This window comes from Cydia pomonella, chromosome 14 (genome assembly GCF_033807575.1).
Source record: "Cydia pomonella isolate Wapato2018A chromosome 14, ilCydPomo1, whole genome shotgun sequence".
Lineage (NCBI taxonomy): Eukaryota > Metazoa > Arthropoda > Insecta > Lepidoptera > Tortricidae > Cydia > Cydia pomonella.
This window is the reverse complement of record NC_084716.1, coordinates 17,170,291-17,191,794: the sequence shown is the minus strand read 5'-3', so window position 1 is coordinate 17,191,794 and position 21,504 is coordinate 17,170,291. Positions and strand designations below refer to the sequence as shown.

At 37.3% G+C, this 21,504-nt stretch overlaps 3 protein-coding genes across 7 annotated transcripts; 1 reads left to right on the top strand and 2 right to left on the bottom strand.

The window, feature by feature from the left end:
- Positions 1 to 2,085: 2,085 nt before the first annotated feature.
- LOC133525084 (tetratricopeptide repeat protein 5-like) lies at positions 2,086 to 10,917 on the bottom strand. 2 transcript variants are annotated; one of them, XM_061861324.1, is made up of 9 exons: positions 10,729 to 10,917; positions 9,951 to 10,083; positions 8,517 to 8,737; positions 7,283 to 7,579; positions 6,120 to 6,305; positions 4,910 to 5,085; positions 4,247 to 4,391; positions 2,757 to 2,888; positions 2,086 to 2,316 (listed from the first exon to the last, which is right to left on the bottom strand). In XM_061861324.1, exons 1-8 carry the CDS (start codon positions 10,795 to 10,797, stop codon positions 2,769 to 2,771), a joined length of 1,347 nt encoding a protein of 448 aa, XP_061717308.1. In that variant the 5' UTR covers positions 10,798 to 10,917; the 3' UTR covers positions 2,086 to 2,316; positions 2,757 to 2,768. The 2 variants fall into 2 exon arrangements, with proteins under 2 accessions (XP_061717308.1, XP_061717307.1); XM_061861323.1 differs by having other exon boundaries at positions 2,086 to 2,888.
- A 199-nt stretch (positions 10,918 to 11,116) lies between these two features.
- Positions 11,117 to 14,057, top strand: LOC133525088 (uncharacterized). The gene has a single exon (XM_061861331.1). It carries the CDS (start codon positions 11,249 to 11,251, stop codon positions 11,993 to 11,995), a length of 747 nt encoding a protein of 248 aa, XP_061717315.1. The 5' UTR covers positions 11,117 to 11,248; the 3' UTR covers positions 11,996 to 14,057.
- On the bottom strand, positions 13,825 to 21,434 carry LOC133525085 (myosin-9-like). Of its 4 annotated transcripts, XM_061861326.1 has the most exons (8): positions 21,251 to 21,434; positions 20,568 to 20,775; positions 19,767 to 19,969; positions 18,387 to 18,480; positions 17,639 to 17,767; positions 17,024 to 17,247; positions 16,328 to 16,403; positions 14,490 to 14,699 (listed from the first exon to the last, which is right to left on the bottom strand). In XM_061861326.1, the coding sequence occupies exons 1-8, from the start codon at positions 21,424 to 21,426 to the stop codon at positions 14,619 to 14,621; spliced, it is 1,191 nt and encodes a 396-aa protein (XP_061717310.1). In that variant the 5' UTR covers positions 21,427 to 21,434; the 3' UTR covers positions 14,490 to 14,618. The 4 variants fall into 4 exon arrangements, with proteins under 4 accessions (XP_061717309.1, XP_061717310.1, XP_061717312.1 ...); XM_061861325.1 differs by lacking the exon at positions 16,328 to 16,403 and having other exon boundaries at positions 13,825 to 14,699; XM_061861328.1 differs by lacking the exon at positions 16,328 to 16,403 and having other exon boundaries at positions 14,562 to 14,699; positions 17,020 to 17,247.
- Positions 21,435 to 21,504: the final 70 nt, after the last annotated feature.

Below are 21,504 nucleotides of genomic sequence, written 5' to 3'. Positions count from 1 at the left end.
TTTTCATACATTTTTACTGGTTTTGTGCCTTTTCGCCGAAGTTTCATTATCCGAATCTCACTTGCCAACCAATCTTTCGCAGATGATTTACTATGGCAACCAACATTCGGTATTTTTTTATTATGGTACCGTTTTACTTGGTAGAATTATTTTTAATATAAGTAACTGAATGCATTTCACTCGCCAAATAATTCAATTGGCCAACTATTTATTAATACAACAAAGCCTAGTTATTTGACAGTCAAGATTGGTGCGACGACGAGCGAAGCGAGGAGGAGCGTGTTAGGTCAACTGCGACCAATCAGCGGGTGCGCTGTAGCGGCCGGCTAGTGCCAGGACCGACTTGTTTGGCATCGTACGATGTCATATTCCAAAAATAAACCTTTTATTCGTTATTTTGCGTTAAACTTACGAAGTGATTCTGCTACCTAAAACGTTACGTTTTAAAAAGTTTCGTTTTGATATTGTTAGTCAAACATACAGTTTCTATACATATAATATGACATTTAGGTTGGGAAATCAAACGAATTATTGTGTTGAGTTGCCACTTGTCCATATAATTTTGGTAATGATTTAGACAACCATTTTGACTGATCAGATGTCGATGCTTTCTATGAAAAAGTCGTTTTTTTTTTCGCAAAAAAAAAGTAGCTCGATTTTTTAATCCCCAAGGTGGGAGACAGTATGTATGTATACAGGTAGTTAGTTAGTTAGTTACAAATGATGCATAAAATACTGATAACACTGACAAAACATATTTAAACCTTTTACAGATCATTAGACGCCAACACGAATATTATAGGAACCCCGTTTTTTCTAACCTCAAATGTAGTGGCAATTAACTTTTTCCTCCGAAATGCTAGGGTTCCTATGATATCTAATATTGCGGTACAATAATATGTAAACGACACTATAATTCAGTGCATAGTTATTCAGATTTAATTTAGGAGGAAAAAAGTTACCACTACTTTTGTGGTTATAAAATATTTAATCTAAAAACAGGAAAATATAAAAAAATAAAATAAAAACGTTCGAAGTCGTACTTTTACATAATTTGAGAATCGAATAAAAATAACAAAAAAAGCATTTAAGTATGAAATATAATGTTATTGTTATTACCTCTGTTATATGTCATATCGCAATTTCAAGTAATTGACCACAACAATACACACACGATTTTATTATAATAATTCCTAACACAGTTATGCTCCATATGGTTCCTTATGGTTGTGTATGGTCATAGAGAATGAAGAAGACCAAGAGTGCTCACTCCATACATCAGTTTTGGTACCAAAAAGCTTATTATTTTCGCAGTCGACATCTAGCATCGAGTAGCGGAACTCTCAGTATTGCTACTCGACAATAGTAATCGCGGCGAAAAAAAAGTCTAATGCTCAACAATTTTCAGCTAATATTATAACCAGAGTAAGCGTAGGAGTTGAAAATAGAGTTCCGGTTCCGGTTCCGGTCCGGTTCGACTACGAAAATAATAAGTTTTTTAGTACCAAAACTGATGTATGGAGTGAGCACTCTATGTAGTTCTTATTTTTCTATGGTATGGTGGACATCATACAAACTTTTTTTTTGTCAATTTTCATTCTGACAATCGTATGTATGGCGCATTTACGATTGATCTGGGGGCGTAGAAAAGATGCCAATCGTTAACACTCCGTAGCGAACGAAACACAACTGTCTTTGTCGCACTAATATGGAAGAGTGATAGAGAGAGATAACTATGCTACGCTACGGAGCGTGAACAATTGACATCTTGTCTACGCACCCTGTACAGATTTGGACTGTCAAACGAAACATACAGTTTTTCGTAGTGGGGCAAAATTAAAGGCCTACATATCCATATAATTGTACTGTACAATACCTATTACTTTTTACTTTTCATGATTCTAGCTTTTTTCGCAACCATACAGCTAAGTGACTTAGCAACCGAGGTTTACTCGTCCCATACATGATTTTCTTCCTCACAATAAATTTTTGAGCGATATCAGCCCATCTCACTCACACACATACACTCTAAACTGAGCATCAAGAGACCTTATAACTTTTCAATAAGGTTTCTTTTCAGTTAACAATGTGGACGATGCTAGTTACATTCCATATTTAAACCAGTTGAGTTCATTGACACAGCACAGGAGCCGTCAGATTTTTGGCGCGAGGCGTATATGTGATGTTTTTTGTTCCGATGTAGCCCACAAGATGGCAGAACCGACTATGCACAAGAAAACACGTGACGTGTACATGTGCATGTTTATGGTTCCGATTCAGGCCACAAGATGGCAGACCCTCCAACGCGCACGGTCCCTATAGATTTAAAATTGTAACAGGATTTCAAAGTGACAAGATTTTTAATATATTATATATAATAAAAAGTCAAAAAATAACCTAGAACCATTCGGGTACATTAACACAAATTCGGGTTGTTTACTCGGATAGATTTAAAAATGTAACAGGATTTTAAAATGACAGGATTTTAAATATATTACATATTAAAAAAAAAAAGACAAAAAATAGCCTAAAAGCGAACGAAATTATTTTGATAAAATTTCAGAGTTTGAAGCGTTTCAATATTTTTAGTAAGAAAGGTATACAAAGCAAGATTAAACCCGTGGATACAAAAAATTTTTTTACAAGATAAGGCTGTAAGATAAAATTTTGCACTATAACCCACGACAAAAAATGGTATCATCGATCAATATTGAACCTTACTGCGAAGAAATAGGATCTACCAACAGTGTTAGTACCTGTTAGGTTCGTCAGTGCACCTCGTACGTGCTGGTGACCTTGGTGGACGCGAACTGGTCGAGGCCGACGCGCTTACCGTTCACACGGAGCAACGTCGGGTTGTTGACGCGAATGGATTTGAAATCGTATTTCTGAATAGAAAAAAAAACTCTTACCAAAGATTAAGCTACTACTAGCTTTAAGAATATTTTTTAAGAATATACTTGCTACTAATCTTTTGTAACAACATATGTACCATGGTTTGCAATAAAGGAAAAAAAACAAAAATAAGACGATTGAGTGGCCACATTAAGCGGAGAGGTGGGACTGTCAATTTTTTTTGTCACTGGGCGTCTGCTCATCGTCCTGTGTATCAAGACCCCAAATGAAGTTGTGAGACTTAGGTTAAGATGTACTAACACTAGTATTGTAAGTCTGTATAATAACTAACAATCTATGGGTAAATTGGCCTGAAATAAATTAAATTAAATTAAGGCATTTCAAACATGTACAAATATCGGCGCGGACAAAGTGTCAAAAATATGTATACAAATATCGGCGCGGACAAAGTGTCAAAAATATGTATACACGCCCTTATTGCCCATACATTAAGGTAGTGTGTACATATTTCGGGTACTATGTCCGTATCGATATTTAATACCAAGGTATAGGTATTAAATATCGATATTAGGTATTAAAGTATAAAAATAGGTACAGTCAAGACTGTACCTATTTTTATACTTTACAGTCGAATGTAAGGCTATGGTTTCCTATAAGCGCCATCGGCCGCTTACAGCGTCACGTCGTACGCTGCGTCACAATGCTTACTATAGAGAAGTACTGTTGTGTTCTCCTTCACACGTCAACGTTGGCGTCTTGACGTCCTACGCGGCATCCAAACGTTTGCGTCGCGTCTAGTTATTTCGAACCATTGCAGCGTTGAGGTCGCGTCTAGCGTCACATACAGAATGGCATTTTTATTCAATCCCTGCACCAAACCTACATTATATTTAAATTGCTTTTGATATTCAGTAAATTTAGAATTGTCATCTTTTGTTTTTTTTTATTGTTATCGGAATTACATCTTTCTTTCTCTCTCTTCAAAAATATTTGATGCCGTGTTGTGTTTACTTTTCTTCGTATACGTTCTGTGCTTCTTCCAATAACAAAGATACCGTCAGAAATGGTTAAAACGTCCATTATTCCAAAATTACACATGTACCTGCACATGACCACTCGCATCAACGACAGCGAAAAGTCCTCACTGTGGACGTATGGACCGCCGACGTTAGCGTTGCGTTCACACGTCGATAGTGACGTTGACGCTAACGTCAGACGTCGCCTATAGCATAAAATAGGAGACCATAGCCTAACAAAATATTGGGGACGTCAAAGTATACGATTTAAATATCACATACCTACCATCTGGTGAAACCGTGTTGTCGCCATTTTATAGGGTCGGAAGAACCGGTACCGGTATTAAACTGACCGATAAATATTATCTACTTACTGCCAACGGTCCATCCAACGTATGCGTGGCGAGTGTGGGCTCGGGGACGGCCACGCAGTCCGCGATGATGGCGCCGCGCCCGTCCGCCCAGTTGTACACGGTGACCAGCACGCACTCCATCGAGGCGTCCACTATGGCGAAAGTACTGAAAAAATTACGCATATTGTTTATATCACATGATTCAAATAAATAAATAGTCGTTTTAAGAAAATAAAATGACCTATGTCTAGTAAATATTTATGTTTTTGTGGGTATGAAAATGTGGGCGGCTGGGTAAATATTTATATCCTTTTTCCCAATTAACTATTTGTGCGTATGAAAACTGACACCTACTTTATGTATTTGAAGCATAACATTGGAATTGCCTGACCTCTTTCACAGACACAAAAGTACAATACGAAATAGTTTTTTTTTGTTCTAATAAAAAAAGGTAATAAAAAACGGCAAATGTTAAAATTAAAATACGGCTAGTGCTAAAATTTAAAAACATCTTTGACTGGTTTAGTACAGTCGAGTACATAAATATGTATACAATTCTTCACCTTAATCCTCTGCGATAAGGTGAAAAAATGTATACATATTTATGAACTCGACTGTACAAAATATTGCATGAAAAATAGAACACGATCCAATATAATTAGTATAAAACAAAAGTATACTTACAAGGGCACAGCGTTCTCGTTATGTATGGAGCCAACAACTTTGCCCAGCACAACTTTGCCCGTGTTCTTGCCTTCGACCAGCTGGTCGAAAGTGACGTGGCTGAAGGCGGACTCGCGCTTGCCGTTGTTGTCTATGGTCGCCGTCGCGTACACGCCCAGCATCTTCTTGTCTATGGACTGGAAAAAATAACTGTCATTGAAGGTTTGATTGATGATTTATACCCGAGTCAAATAATCTTTCCGATAGGGCCATCAAAAGGAAATAAATAGCAAAACGAGGCCGACATGGCTAGCAAGAAATCCATTGAAAACTTGAAAACAATTTTGATTTCTTCAAAGAAGGTATGGCGCATTTAAATAAGGCGTTAACATTGTTTTTTACCTTAGGACTTTTTAAATGGGTGATGATCATACGCAGATTGTGGTGTTAGTCATTTCTATTCACGACAGAACATTGGTGAATGAAATGACTACAATTATATATGACAGTTAGTAAGAGTGCAACATAAGATAAATTAATTTTAGATTTATCTATACATACCTATTTGACGACCGGTTTGGCCTAGTGGGTAGTGACCCTGCCTATGAAGCTGATGGTCCCGGGTTCAAATCCTGGTAAGGGCATTTATTCGTGTGATGAGCATGGATATTTGTTCCTAAGTCATGGGTGTTTTCTATATATTTAAGTATTTATAAATATTTATATATTATATATATCGTTGTCTAAGTACCCTCAACACAAACCTTATTGAGCTTACTGTGGGACTTAGTCAATTTGTGTAATAATGTCCTATAATATTTATTTATTATTATTATTATACCTAAACCATCTGTTGCAGCCTCTTGGTCTTTATCCTGCCTCTCGTTTTAGCCAGATCTGCGGCTGACAGGTACTGCTTCAGTCTAGCTAGTTCTTGTCGGGTCTAGAAGTGACTTTGACCTACACATACCTGAACCATCTGTTGCAGCATCTTGGTCGTTATCCTGTCTCTCGTTTTAGCCAGATCGTTTGCAGCTGTCAGGTACTGCTTCAGCCTGGCTAGTTCTTGCGGGTCTAGAAGTGACTGACCTATTCATACCTGAACCATCTGTTGCAGCCTCTTGGTCTTTATTCTGCCTCTCGTTCTAGCCACATCGTTCGTAGCTGTCAGGTACTGCTTCAGTCTGGCTAGTTCTTAGCGAGTCTAGAAATGACCTTGACCTAGACATACCTGAACCATCTGTTGCAGCCTCTTGGTCTTTATCCTGCCTCTCGTTTTAGCCAGATCGTTTGCGGCTATCAGGTACTGCTTCAGTCTGGCTAGTTCCAGCCGAGGCAACTCCCAAGGCGGATCTAGGCGGCACGCGTAGTCGAAATCTGACAGCGCTTCTGCGTAATATTCTTCGAATTTTAATGCCTGAAAAGATATTTAAAAATTAACTGTGCAGATATCATAAAGTTTGATTAACATATAGATATAGAAAAATGCGCGAAAAATAATCCAGACGCACATTTATAGAAACAATCTTGTTGGTCTGAGCAGAAGTCATTTTCAAATAACCTTAATAAGATGGCTTTCAATTCAAACGCTTGATGCGTGATATGTATTTTTACTTAGCATTTTGGAATAGGTACAATTAACAGTAACCTTTTTAACAGAGACTTACAGCATTAATTTTACTAAACATTATTTCATATAATAAAAAGATGCAAAATTCTAAAACTTGTACAGTCAACGTCAAATACTTTGTAGCAACCAAAGTAGCCAAATAGTTCGGTACATCTATTTGGCCACTTTGACTGCTACAAAGTATTTGACGCTGACTGTACATAGTGCTAGCGGTTCGCCAAAAAACGCTGCAAATGGTGTTAAAAGCATGAAAATCGGTACGATTGATCTTTAGGCCATTCTTTAATTCAATTTCATTTATTGAGAGAGCAACGAAGATCATTATTGTTAGTAAAAATTTTATATCTTAAAATATATGGTTAGGCTTTAGGTCTATTTGTATGTATGTATGTACATATTTGACTCGTAAAACCAACAAAAAAAAACAGGAGTATGACGTCTTCTTTATTTGTATGGGAAAAAAAATGTTCAGAAAGCTATGGTGTGTGGTATTAAAAGAAAGGGATATTGAGACAATTCTAAAAATATATCACATTTTGAATAAAAATAAGTTTTAAAACATGCCAAGTTTGGGCTTCGCCAGATACGAGTACGATACCATTAATTTTTTTTATAAAAAATATCTCAAAACATAATATCCTAATATCTAAACAACTTTGAAAATATTTACATTTAGTTTTTTTTCCTTATAAAATAAATCCCTTTCATTTAATACCACACACGAAAGGTCAAAAGCATCAAATGGGAGATGGATAAATACTCACAATTCCCTTATTATAATACAAATCCGGCTGCCCTTTAGCCACCGGGTCGTTCAACGCCTGCTTATACGCACTCATACACAGCTTCAACTTCGCTGGATCTTGCGCCCCGAGGAAGAATTGACACAAATAAGCATTTCCTAGCACTACCCAAGACACTCCATCTTTAGTGTCGAGAGACACCGCTTCTCTGGCGAGCTCGACGCTCCGGGCGATGGTGGATGCGGTGTCTTCTCGCTTGTCTCCGGTTTCCTGGCGAAGGATTATGGAGAGACAGCGGAGAGAGAGGCGGTTGCGTTCCTGGGAAATAGTTAAGTTTGATTAGCCCTAGTAATTGTAGTTGAGATAAGAGCTAGCTTATAAATATCGAGACATGGTTATAACTTGTGATTCTTTCAACTGTTGTTGAAGGATGTTACGAGTCATGAAAAATAAATTAAAATCCTATACGATTTCGATGAAATTTGCTATATGGGGGATTTCAGGAGCAAAACATCGATCTAGCTAGGTCTTACCGATCGATACGAACGTTCATATTAATTTATGAGTTAGGTACCTAACTACAAACAATTTAAGCTGTCATATTTTTTTTGTTAATATAATTTAAGTTTATTATTATATATATATTTCTGTGGTTCCTTGTTTGTAACTAGTTTCATCCAATTTTTTCTTGTCTTTTCAACTATGTCATCAGACCAGTGTTTTTGTGGTCTTCTTCCTGCTGGTCCTGCGCATTCAGTCGCAGTTTTAGTCCACCTTTTGTCAGTATATCTGTGTCAACATGGCCAGCCCATCGCCATTTAAGGCGCAGTGTTTCTTTTAGTTTTAAACAAAAGCTGTACAAGCATGTCTACCTAACACATACAAAGATGTATGTGTACTGTACCTATACAAACATATTAAAAATGTTAATGTTTGCATGTCTGCACGCAGACTGAGTACACTGGAATTTTGTTTTTTTCCTGTACGTATATGATCTGCATGTATATATATGTGTAATCTGTGCAAATAAATTCTTTGAATCTTTAAAAACGGGTCATTCACGTATTTTAAGCTATTTAGCTTAACATGTCGAGCGTATTTACGCTCGACATGTTTCACTCCGTACCGAAGTACGTTTATCAACTTCCAATACGTGAGTGACCCTGACCCGTTTAAATATATTTAATGTCTATGTCTCACAGAAGTTTTGTTATTTAAAATGTACCTACACAAAATAAAAGAAAGTCTCACTAACATGTTTCAAAGCCCCCTCAAAGCTAGCCTTTGCCTCTTTGACGTTCATGTTCTTCCAATAACACTCTCCCAGCTCATTCCACGCGTCAACCATCTGCGGACTCAGCTTCACCGCTTTACTGAGGCACTGGGTCGCGCGGGCGTCGTAGCTGGTGCTGATGTTGTAACACCGACCTTTCATGTACAAGAATCTGGCTCGGAGGGAGAACGGGATTTGGCTGTCTGGAAGAGATTTTATAAAATGTAATTGATCCGTTTAAGTTTATAATTAAGATTCATTGCCTTTTTACATTCCTTTTCACATTTTGGCTTTCCTATACAAAATGAACCCACTAGTAGGTTTAAGATGGTCAGTTTTTAGGGTTCCGTACCAAAACCGGACCCTATTACTAAGACTCCGCTGTCCATCCATCCGTCCGTCCGTCTGTCACCAGGCTGTATCTCATGAACCGTGATAGCTAGACAGTTGAAATTTTCACAGATGATGTATTTCTGTTGCCGCTATAACAACAAATACTAAAAAGTACGGAACCCTCGGTGTGCCAGTCCGACTCGCACTTGTCCGGTTTTTATCATCTCTCATCATGCCTGTCATGTTCTAATAAGTATGTAAGTGCGAAAGAGACGCATGACGCATACATAAGTGTTAAAAATGCGACCATAATACCACCCCTGGCAGGTTCTTGCCAGTGAATATGTAAACATTTTTTGTATCTATCTCGCCAATCAGTCCTGTTACGTTTAAGGACCATAATACTGTATAAAGACATTACAGTAACAACTTTCAAAATTAAAAATAACGGGAATTTTAATTTCACATTTTCTCCATAGTACCTTAATGTATGGAAAAAGTTTTCTTTAATTTGTGGCTTTATAGAACATTACTTTAAGGAAACTATTGATAGTGGATAGGAATGAAATCGATTGGCATAAAAAAATTGTATGTAAAAAATATTTTATTTTTCATTTCCATACAAATTGCATGGGAAAAGTTTTCCTCGCTTGTGGCTTTTCTAGCCGTTTATATATTTTTTTGGTCCCATACAAGCAGTTGATCATGGATAGGAATGGGATTGAATGGCATAAAAAAATAGTTTGTCAAAATTGACCTTTTTCTCACACCCCGTATGTTTTTTCCAAAATCTGTAAACGCCAATCTTCATTCATTTGAAATTGAGGGAAGGTCTTCTAAGACCGTTTTCGAGTAGCAGCACGGGATGTGGTAGCTGCCCCATTAAGAAATTCCACCCTGTATAGTTAAAACTTAATAGTCCATTTAACATGTATAAACATTAAAGTATAAAAGAACCAATGATGAACTACCCATAAGATGGTGCTAAAGTGACAGTTACTATGCCGTTAACCAAACTTTAAGAAATGCCTTCATATCATTTATTTATTTACACATAAAACAATAAGTTTAAAAATAGCTTACCATCTATGCTTTCAAATTTTTCAATTAGAATTTCCTTCTTTTCATCAACAAGCTTATTCTTGTCTGGAGCCAACTCAATTGGGTTGTTTTCAAAGAATAAATCTCGGTAATCAAATAGATTTTTGAGTTCTCCCTGTAATAAAAATAATATTAAATATTATTTATATTATTTTTTTGGGATCTACTTTGGTTATCAACTGTAACATTTAGTCATGGAGTTTAATTTAGACATGTGTCATTCACGAGTGAGTGATTTAAATGAACTATAATCCTTTGATTGAACTCACTCACTAACTCATGATTCAAATGAACTGGCCGAGCCAAACAAGTGAGACGGTGCAAATATAGTTTCGGAGCAATTCAGAACAGTTAGAAGGGTGTCGAGAAAACATGACAGGATTGTATCGCATGATTCGCCATCTTGGTCGCACTTATGGGTGTGTATTCTACAGACCCACTGAGCGAAATGAGTGATATATATCTCCATGAGCGAAAGATATGAATCAATATTTTCAACTCAGTAAAGCGTTTTGCGCATCTCTAGTTTGATTAAACATTTATATAAGGTTGAATTGAAGGCAATAGAGTTGAACGGTACGGATGATTTTAGAACTTAATGATGTGTAAGTTTTATGTACTGTACAACTCCTACACACTATTCCAAGTAAGCTTTACCATTCAAAAGTGTGAGTCACGTTAAGTTGAACTTATTCGCTTTTGAACTAGGACATTACTGGTTTACAAGAAAAAAAGTAAATTATTAGTCTAATTTACTTACCGCAAGTCCATTTAAAACTTCAGTAAAATTTTGCAAAATATCCGGATCTTCCTCTGTATCTCCAGACATGATCGACGATTTAAAGTAACTATTATACTTAGATAGGGCAAAATCAGCGTAACTTATTTCAGTTACAATAAACTAGCGCTTCTATATATTTTATTTTAATAAATCCAAATATTCCAAATCCACATTTTCACAACAAAAAAAATATTGTACACATGCAATAGACTACTTATTTTGACATTTATTTTTTTCACAAAATCTTGCAGAAATGCCAAGATGTCATGCCAAGTCTAAGCCGGACCGATTCTAAAATGGTAGTGCAAATTATGTCCGATCGTGTAAAGGATTCTTAAGGCGCCATATTTCAACAATCTGACAGTTTAATCCCTCCGTCAATCAAACATTCCATTCCATATACAAAATTTACTTGATCGTTTTCTAGAAAGAAAGTACGAAATTCCCAATTATTATATTTACAAGTAAAAGTTTAGTCCGTCAGAAGTATTACAATAAAATGAAATCTGGATTACACACGGGGATTGTCGTTAGCTCCAAGACGCGGGTCCGTTGCATCTACTGCGATGTGTTTATACCAAAGGCAAACAAATGTATCGAGCAGCATACTAACGGCGTAAAACATAAAGAGAATATCGAGCTTATGTCCGAGAACGGTATAAGCCTTATAAACGAAGTGTTGCACTGCAAACCTTGCCAGGTAAATCTTACTGAGGGGGAATCTGTGTCAAAACATATAGATGGAGATTCGCACGCGAATTGGATGGCCGCTATAGAAGACCTCGTGGATGGTGAGTTTATCAATATAGACGACTATTTATCCTGCGACAGAGATGATGTAACATGCGAAGTTTGCGATATAACGTTCAGTTGTACTCTGGAAAGTATACAGGAACATGTGAACTCCTTTAATCACAGAGCCAACACTGTGGACAGGCTTAAACCGCTTAATGGTATATTTCGAGTCGATAATGACGCTGAAGTGTGGTGCAAAATATGTGATGCATATATTGATAATACAGTGCAAGGTATCCTGGATCACATTGATGATAATGAGAGCCATATGCAATGGTTCACAGACATTGAAGACTTGATTGAAGACCAGGACATTTCTATAGAGGACTATCTCGCCAATGAACATGAAATAAATGCATTTTGCAATAAATGCAATGTCCATGTTCCGTGCACAGTAAATAAGATTGAAGAACATGTGTACAGTGAATCTCATCTTAATCAATTCAGTTAATCTAAAATATGTCTTGCAGTAATATTTGAAAACTAAGCTAAATAGTCTCTTTGCTTTCCTAAAAAGTCTGAGAGGTGTATTCCCAACTGTCCCAGCCAGGCACAGATGGGAATTTGCGCTACATACAAATCATTCCCATCTGTGCCCACCTCTTGTATGGCGGTGGTCATGTGGGGCGGGGACAGATGGGAACTCTGTCTCAGCAGTGTAATGGCAACTTGTTCCATCAAGTATCAAGAGACTAGGGATCTATGTTATCCTCAATATTGCAAACAGATATGATGCAACCATATTTGCATTTTGCTCTAGCCACCTACATGTCAATACTTGTCAAGGTAACTACAATTTTGATTTGTCAAAATACTTATTTAATGGCGCAGCAACCCTCAATGAGTCTTGGCCTCCGACACGAGTACACAACAATTGTCAGGATCCTGTGGTATCTCCCACCAGTTATCAAAAGGGTTTGTCAAAATGAAGATTCAAAATTGAATGGAATGAGAGACCTTTTATCGGTCTCTGGGTGGCTAGAGAATATGCTAAACTAGCTTAAAGCAGGAGGCTTTTTTATGCTCACTCTTGTATATTTAATAGGCCTCTTGTGCCCACCTTGCCATTGCTATACCACCCAAAGAGCGTCCTATTGGTTGGGAACTCATTGATCTAGGGCAGGGGTCACCAAATGGCAGAACCTATTTAATGTTTTTGCTTAAATAATAAACTCAAGTAGAAATGGAATGTGATGATCACTTTATTTTAAAAACTGGAGCCCAAAAAAACTAATTGGTGATCCCTGATCTAGGGAATTCATTACCACAGACTATCTGTATGAATGTAAATGCACATGTGTTTAATTTGGATTGAATATTTCATTAAAATTATATAACTCTTCTTTATCAATAATGTGTCATAAAATGTAATTAATGCTTAGAATATTATAAGTTTTCCCGTTTATTTCAGTCAAGATCCTATAAAAACTTTGTTTTTGAAAGACTCCTGTGTACCATCTACTGCTGTAGCATAGAATTACTTTTATAATTACGCAAGCCTAACTTAAAATCAGAAATTAAATATTTATCTCTAACTTTGAAAATTTTAATAACTAATATGAAGGTCTTCTAAGCATAATTAGTTATTAAGAATATCCAGCTTTCATTTTATTGATCCTCAGTGAATCAGTGAAAAAGTAATTTTTTGATCTAAACATTATTGTTAATATTAACAGATTTCCTAGAGGTACAATCTCATATATTAAAGTTTGAATTGAGCATTGTCACAACCAATGTGCCTCAAAAGTCTATTCTGTACAGATTTTGGGGAACATAAGAGCTATGAAAGTGTATAATGTAACTAATATAACTTATATATAACATATCCTATCAATATTATCAAAATGGACATAAAAACCAAGCCATGCAAGAATCCAAGAATCTAAAGGTATGCAATTACACATGAAATATCAAAATGGACTTGGTTATTTGTTATGTTACAATGCAGGGAATGTTATCCAAGGATTCCATACACATAAGGTTGGGTTGTGCCAAAACATTCAAGGTGAATACTTTTATAATCTTACTGCCTACCTAATTAAACTTGTATACTATCTCAAATAAATCTCTAATAAATATCCCATATTTAACCAACAATTTTTAAGTGTGTAAAATGTTATTTATGAATTTCTCTCTTACTAATAAGAGATCGATAACTAATCATTAAAATAATAATATTGGAACTAAAGTCTATTTATTTTTATAATTTTACAGGTATTTTTGACAATTAACCTGTAAATACTCTTATTATTAAGGGGGGAAAGTATTGAAAAGATGGACTGAATGTAAAATTAATATAATTGTATAAATATGTAGTAATAAATGTAAAAATGCATGCATATATTTTGTAATAGAATGTAGTTCACTGTTACAACATTCCTATGCTATTATTTTGCTGTTTTGTGTTCAAAAGTAATTAATCACAATTCTGTTACATCCACTATGCATATGCCAATTCTGTTTCAAAGCATGTTTTTAAAAAGTTAAATAAAATATGTTGTGTAAAAACATAACTACTTTTTTTATTAAATTATAAAGAATCTCATTATCTAACTAACCTTAATATCAAACCAAGTTATTACAAGATATGGAAAGTCACAGTTAAATATCATTCATAAATTATAAATCGAAAAAATAAGTTGCTTGTAGGAAAATGCGTACAGATAACTTTTATCTAACGTTTTATTTAAAAGGTTTCTCAATAAGGGTTGGTTGCACCAAACCCTCTGTCAATATTATCGCGCTTTGTTTTAAATATACTTTTACCTAAAAATGCACTGTGCTCTATCGGATACACATCTGCGAAGCCATTTTTAATCGGTTCATTGATTATGCGAAGTGCAAGCCAGCTTAAAACCATTCAATAATCTAACGGATAATCATCTTCCTCTTCTTCTAATTCATCTTCTTCCTTTATCGTGCTTAATGGAATATTTTCTCTAAAGCCCTGATTTCTAGCGTCATTAGAGCGAGAATTGTCTGTAGTATCCACCGCACTACTGGACCCGGTTCTGCTGGGAATGCTAGAAGTCGGTATTTCGTCGTCATACGTTCGAAGTTTGATTCGACTTTGGTCAAGCACCACTACTTGTGATAATTCCTCTTCTATACAGTTTATTTGCGCTATAGATGCTGTTAGATCCCCTTGTAACGCTCTGAAAAAGAGTATAAACGTTCAACAAATCTTAAGTTGCATGTGTCTCCATCAATGTTTTACGCTCACGAGTCATAACTAAATGTGTCGTTAACTGGTGGTAGAGTTTGCAATCCGGATCAAACTAGAATATACAATGCGTATCTGGATCCAGATCCGACATATCGTCGGGGATAGTGCAATACCGCGTAACTAACAAATGCAGTAAGGTGCAATTACCTTGTACATTGTTTGAATTTCGAACTCTTACGACTTTGTTAGTTGCGCGGTATTGCACTATCCCCGACGATATATTGCGTACAAGAAACTGAATAACAAACGCTACTGGAGGCGCGCACAGTTTGATAATGGTTGTAATACATAATATATATAACCCTACGCCAACGTCCTTTATGGAGACGGATCAGGGAAACTGACGAATTAACGAAAATAACGAACCAGAGATGACCAGTAGTGCACTAACTCGCATTGTGACTTGTGCTCTTACCGCCAAAAACCTTCATCCTCTTGATTTATATTACTAGTCTGTATCAATAATGTTGGCATGTGCGAGTCATTTTTAGGGTTCCGTACAAAAAAGGTACAAAATTCGCTAAATATCTCGAGAACCTATCGATTAAAAATTTGGAATAGTTATGAACAACGCTAACCCGGACACAGTGAAAGTATTATTGTTTTATTTTTAGTAACTTTGGAAAATGCCCCATAGGGAGAGGGGGAAAAATTTCAGTCTAGTGACTACGTCAAGTGGGATATCATTTGAAAGAGCTCAAATTGTACATTCCAAAACATTTTTTTATGAGACATTGCGACTTATTTCCGTATAAGTAGATTTTTTTCTGTCAAATAGACTATTAATAACTCTGACGACTAACAAGTTAATGGAAAAAATAAATTGGTGACGTTTATAAATAGGTAAGTCTGTTAATATTAATCATGTTTGTCCCTTTGTAGAGCTCTTAATCAAACCATGAAACTTCAAAGTAGCTTGGGTTATTTTCAAATGGCCGGCTAATCAGGTTAGTAGCCGTAAACCATAGTTTCAAAACTCGATTAAAAAGTTGTCGAACTATCCGTTATATTGTGCGAAGTTTCGTCCCATAAAATACATTCACTCTAAGGGTTAACTGCGAAGTTGAAGTTTTCTTAGCTTTTGTGAGATTTTCAATCCTAGATGAGCGATCAAGGAGTTTACCGAAATACCTCTTTAAACCTCGAAACTTCGGCATTTCTATAATTGTCAAAAGCTAAGGTTTTGACCTCGGTCAAAGTCCTTATTTTGACTACCATCACATTCCTAATACCAAGCATTTATTACACACCAAGTATAGTATCCTTGCTGACTTAACGATGCCTTGTATTCGGGTCGGCTAAAACATTCCCGTCTCTCCTACTATCCTGACTGCAAACCCTACACTCCAGTCCTATCTACTTGGTGCTCCGGTGTCTTGGGCGGGATCCGAGTGCCTACGGCGGGGTGGCAGGGGTTGTTGCGTAATGAGCCGGTGTGCGAGCGTACTTTGTTTGATTTCGCGTTTGAGGCTTAGCCAGTGTGATGTGACGCTGACATAACATAATCCACCGACTCGCTGCCTCTAAGGTTGAATCAGCAGAGTCATGCGAGCTTACAGTGCTATTTTGTAACAACCTCGCCTCCCCCTTGTAGTATCCCCTTCCTAATAGTCCTTGCTGCAGGATCTGCTGGCTGGAATTACACCAAGTATCAGTATCAGTCAAAGTCCTTATTTTGACTACGTAGTCAATCGTAGTGCTTAGTTGCTAACCAATAAAATCAATCTAAAAAATAAAGCGACTATATCTCAATAAAAGTTCATCTTTGCCGAGGTAATAGTTTAATTACTTTCTTTGTGTCTCGCGAGCGTCGCGAAGCACGGCTGTTTTGTCTTTTACTTACTACTTAACTGTTTAAATTCCGATTTTGATGGCGTTGTGTTTTATGATTCGACTGTCCGAGTCTGCTAGTTTTAGGATTGACTAGTCAAAGACTAAATTGTTACGAAGTACCTACGTATTATATTTTTTCACACTACCATAACCGATTGGGATAGTCAAGCAACTGTACATACAGATCTTTAAAAAATACCTACTGATCTCACTTGGCCTAATATCTGCGTTATAAACCTGCCAACTGGGCGCCGTGCCCATACCCGCAATGCATCGAATACACGTAGGTAATCAAGTGTAATAGTGTCTGAACTCATCGACCGCTATGCTAGCATACTTTTCTACTATAAATTACTAAAAAAAAACCTCTCCTTGTTTTCGTCATTCATGTTTTAAAAGCAGATAAATAAATATACCTACGTGATCCTGTCAATGTTATTCCTCAGAAACTTCAAATATTTCTTCAGCCTCAGCAGCTCGTCTTTTAACTTCCTGTCTACACAGTCCTTTGTCAGTTCCTTGGGTGGTCTCAGCCTCCGGTCTGCGAGCCTAGCTTCCATCAGACGCACTTTTTCCATGGTCTCTAAGACGTTCTGTTCGGTTGTGGTTAACTCGTTTGAAAGAAACTCGAAGTCTTTTTGCGCCTGATGAAAAAAATAACACCTATGCGTGATATTGCTATAAGCTTTTATTTAGGCGTCGATGAATTTATTAATACGATCAGTCGATTACTGTTGCAATTCATAACTTAGAAAATGTCTGTGTGATGTTATCGACTTAGTTGGTCAATGAAATCAAGACTACTCGAGCCGTTGAGGCACTGTGGGCGAGCTAATCATTGATGTTATTATTAATTTGGCGCCACTACATGTTCAATATACAAACACGTTTATTCAACCAATATGACAGTCACGCGATCGTAACATGCACAAAACAAAACAGATTGACAAACCCTTTTTAAGTCTTATAAAATGTCCTACCCCTCAATTTAAACTCATTTTTCGGGTTCAAATTAATTTCACCCAAGATACAAACCTCCCTCTTCTGCCACTGAAGGTCTTCCAGTTTCCTCGTGTTTAGATACAGTCGTCTCTTTAGCAGGGAATCGACGCGAGCTGCATAGGACTGGGCAGTGACTGATAGTAGATGTCTGCAGCCTCGAACCTATAACCAATGCGACGTATGAGTTAAACTTATTCGATATATTGTCATAAAAAAATAGTTTGAAAAATTGTTTTGCCTCAAATGCTTGTCTTCACCCTTTTTAGTCAAATAAAGCGTAAATGAACAAAATGCTTTCAGCATGCGTGATCCGCTTACCCGATACAAACAGTCACGGATTTTCACTGTAGAGCCATTTAGATTTTAGTTCATGCTGGATTCAGTATAGCGTAAGTAATTTTTCACCTCAGCAGGTCGAACACGCCTACTTTCGTCACTCCAGGGAGAGAGGAAAGAGAAACTTTCGCCACTCCAGGGAGTGAGGAAAGTGTGGCTTTCGTCAATCCAGGGAGTGAGACAGTCGCTTTTTAATTTAGCGAAGGCCATGAATACAGAAATATTTCTAGAAGCTTTCGTCATAATGCTGATGCCTCTCATTCATGAATGTAAATAAATGTGGTTAACTTTACTTGATGTTGAATTTTTTTAACCTTTAATATGTTCTCACTACTGAGGTGAAAAGTTGTGTGTCACACGAGAGCAAAGTTATTTCACATCTCGTGTTTTTGAGTCCCTCGCTAAGCTCAAAATTCTAACTTAGAATCAGTCCGTGAAAACCTACCTGTTGTCGTATACTCATCGCGTGACTGAGGGCACATAATCCTTTCCTCTTCAGTGCATAACATTGTCTTTCCCATCTTATTACAGGCGATAAACTGCAACATAAGTAGGTAAAACTTTTTTCACCACACCACAGTTGTAGTACCAGTGTAAAGGCTCTCTTGATTGTCCAAAAACTAATGAGAAAATTGCATTTCATCCACATGTGGAGCAAAGTAATCAGATACAAATTTTGAGTTGTTTCCTTTATTGCTGGTGGAATTGACTTTTAAATGATAATTTTTAATGATAAATATTTGATAACGTTCATTTGAATTTGATTTGGTTTGATTTTCTTTGATATTTTTTAGTTAGAATTTTCCTCGCGTTGGTGTGGTGAAAAATTGTGTTACACTCGGTGGCAAAATTTGTTTCACCCTCGTGCCTTGAAACCCTCGCAACGCTCAAGATTCCACTTTTCAAAACCACTCGCTACGCTCGTGGTTCAATTCTTTCGCTTGCTCGGGTATCAATATTGGCACGCGCGGTTAAACAACAACTTTGCCCCCTTGTAAAACAAATAACTATTGTACTTATTTTGTCATTCGTCACTTTTTCTTTAATAATATGATTTCTCTATTTCAGTTCACTCGCATAATTTTTATATACTAGCGTGGCTACTGAAAAACATATATTAAAATATTTGATAAAATGTGACTTGTTTTTAGGGTTCCGTACCCAAATGGTAAAACGGGACCCTATTACTAAGACTCCGCTGTCCGTCCCTCCGTCTGTCTGTATCTCTGTCCGTCTGTCACCAGGCATTATCTCATGAACCGTGATAGCTAGACAGTTGAAACTTTCTCAGATGATGAATTTCTGTTGCCGCTATAACAACAAATATTAAAAAGTACGAAACCCTCGGAGTGCGAGTCTGACTCGCACTTGTCCGGTTTTGACATTACAGTTGCGCTCCTGTAGCTGTATACGTAGCATGCAGTATAAGTAGAATCGCATTATAGGTATTTTATGAAAAGGCTATTTGAATAAATTAAAAATAGCGCCTATACTATCCGCAAAACTATCTGGCCGGTCAGGTCATAATGCCATCTCTTTCACTTGGTGGGTTTTAACAAGGGTAAAGGAGATAGCATTATGATCTCAGTGGCCAGTTAGTTTTGCGGCAAGTATAGATACAATTGCATGCTCGGCTCTCAGTACTAGCATTTCTTATGGTTATAACCTGATTCGTCTTCTCTCATAATAATTAGTTTAAACGACTCAATTTAAAGTATTGACTTGTGAAGACCCCTATTTTGGAGAAGGGGCCGTCTTTAAAAACGTTTCCTTTACAATCGTACGATAATAAATAACATCTACTGTAGGACAAGCATACGCTAACCTTTTCCTTTTTATTCCATTAGACGGTCTTCTGGATGAAATATCAAGATCAGGCAGTTTCTGCTCAAGGAGAATGGTTTCTTCTTTGTTCGAGGCAGCAACTTCTATTCTCTTCTTTACTTTCTCGATTTGAGGAATTTGCTCGTCAAGCTCTTTTATCATCTTCTCAAATTTCCCTTTTTGTTCTTGAATAAATTTGTACTCCTAAAATCAAAATTAATTCAGTTTTGCAAGGTTGCAATCAATACTTCGCAGCAAATGAGGGTATTTGATCTAATTTACACACAACAGCGATAAAACGGGTCGCTTTATATACCTTGTCATTTATTCAGAGACCAACTGAGATCATTGTTGTTAGTACAAATAAGTCTACACGTTCAGAAATCAGTTTTAGAATGCTGTTGATACTACATCGCTTGCGCATAGTCCCGTAGAAACAGTACACAATGCACCAGCGCCGTGTGTCCGGCCTAAGCGTACACGGTGATATAAAATATCACACTGCGCCTCCGCCGTACCGCGCGGTGCAGCAGTGCCATACGGCTACTTCGCCGACCATTGTGTTCTACAGGATCGTTCTGCCCGCGTAGCCAACATGGCAATCGTTAACGCTCCGTAGTGTAGCGTAGTCATCTCTCTCTATCACTCTTCCATATTAGTGCGACAGTGACAATTTCGTTTCGTTCGCCACGGAGCGTTAACGATTGGCATATTGGCTACGCGGGCTGCGGTAACACTCCCTTCAATCTGCCTGTAGACCTTTTGTAAATAACAGGTGCAGGTAAAAGATAGCGCCACTAACCATATTTATAGCATCTTCCACAGGATCGCTCTGCGGCGACAACGCTCCCGGTCGGCTTCCCTCCTCAGAATGCCTGTTAATCTCCTCTTTTACCCGTTCGACTACAACTCGTAATGCCTTGTGCTCATATCGTAATGATTGTATTAGCTCCTCGAGACGGTTGGACAGGTCCTGGAGGACCCATCGCCAGGATTCTAGATCTGCAATTCTTGGGAAAGAGTTTCAATCAATTATCTGAGTGGATAAGCTAATAGTGATCTACCTATGTCATTTGTAAATTCTGGTAAGAGCTACTACAACAACATTTACCAAGGCGTCTTGGTAAATGTTATCAAAGTGCTTTTTTTCGGGTAAGTATTGATTTGTTGAACGTGGGGAAATGTCTATTTATAACAAATCTCTTACAATTGTCGCTGTTTTCGACTTCGCCCACTGCTGAGCATAGGCCTCTCTTTTAGTTCGCCACTTGTCCCGGTCCTCAAGTAATCTCATCCAAAAGTGACCCGCAATCTCCCGAATGTCGTCCACCCAACGAGCCAACGGATGCCAGGATCTCCTTTCATCGGAAAGACGCCACCATCCCGTTAACATTTTAGTCCACCTGCCATCACCCTGCCTAGCAATATGACTTACATGACCTGCACACTCTATTTTAGTTTGGTAATGACTTAAAAGCCACTTACCTCTCCTGAAGACACTTCCTCAACTGGTACTCACTGGATTCGTGCTCAAAATCGTTCAGGGTCAACAGCTCCTGATTACTGCTCACTTGCTCCAACACCTTAGCACTTAAGGCTTCATTCATGCACCGGAGCTTCTGCAGCCCACAAGGAGCTCCAAGATAACAATTTGAAAACATACTTCTATTTCTTTAGAGATTTTAAGAGAAAATTACTTTGCATGTTTGATGTTGTGCTCATAATTTTGACGTTTAAAT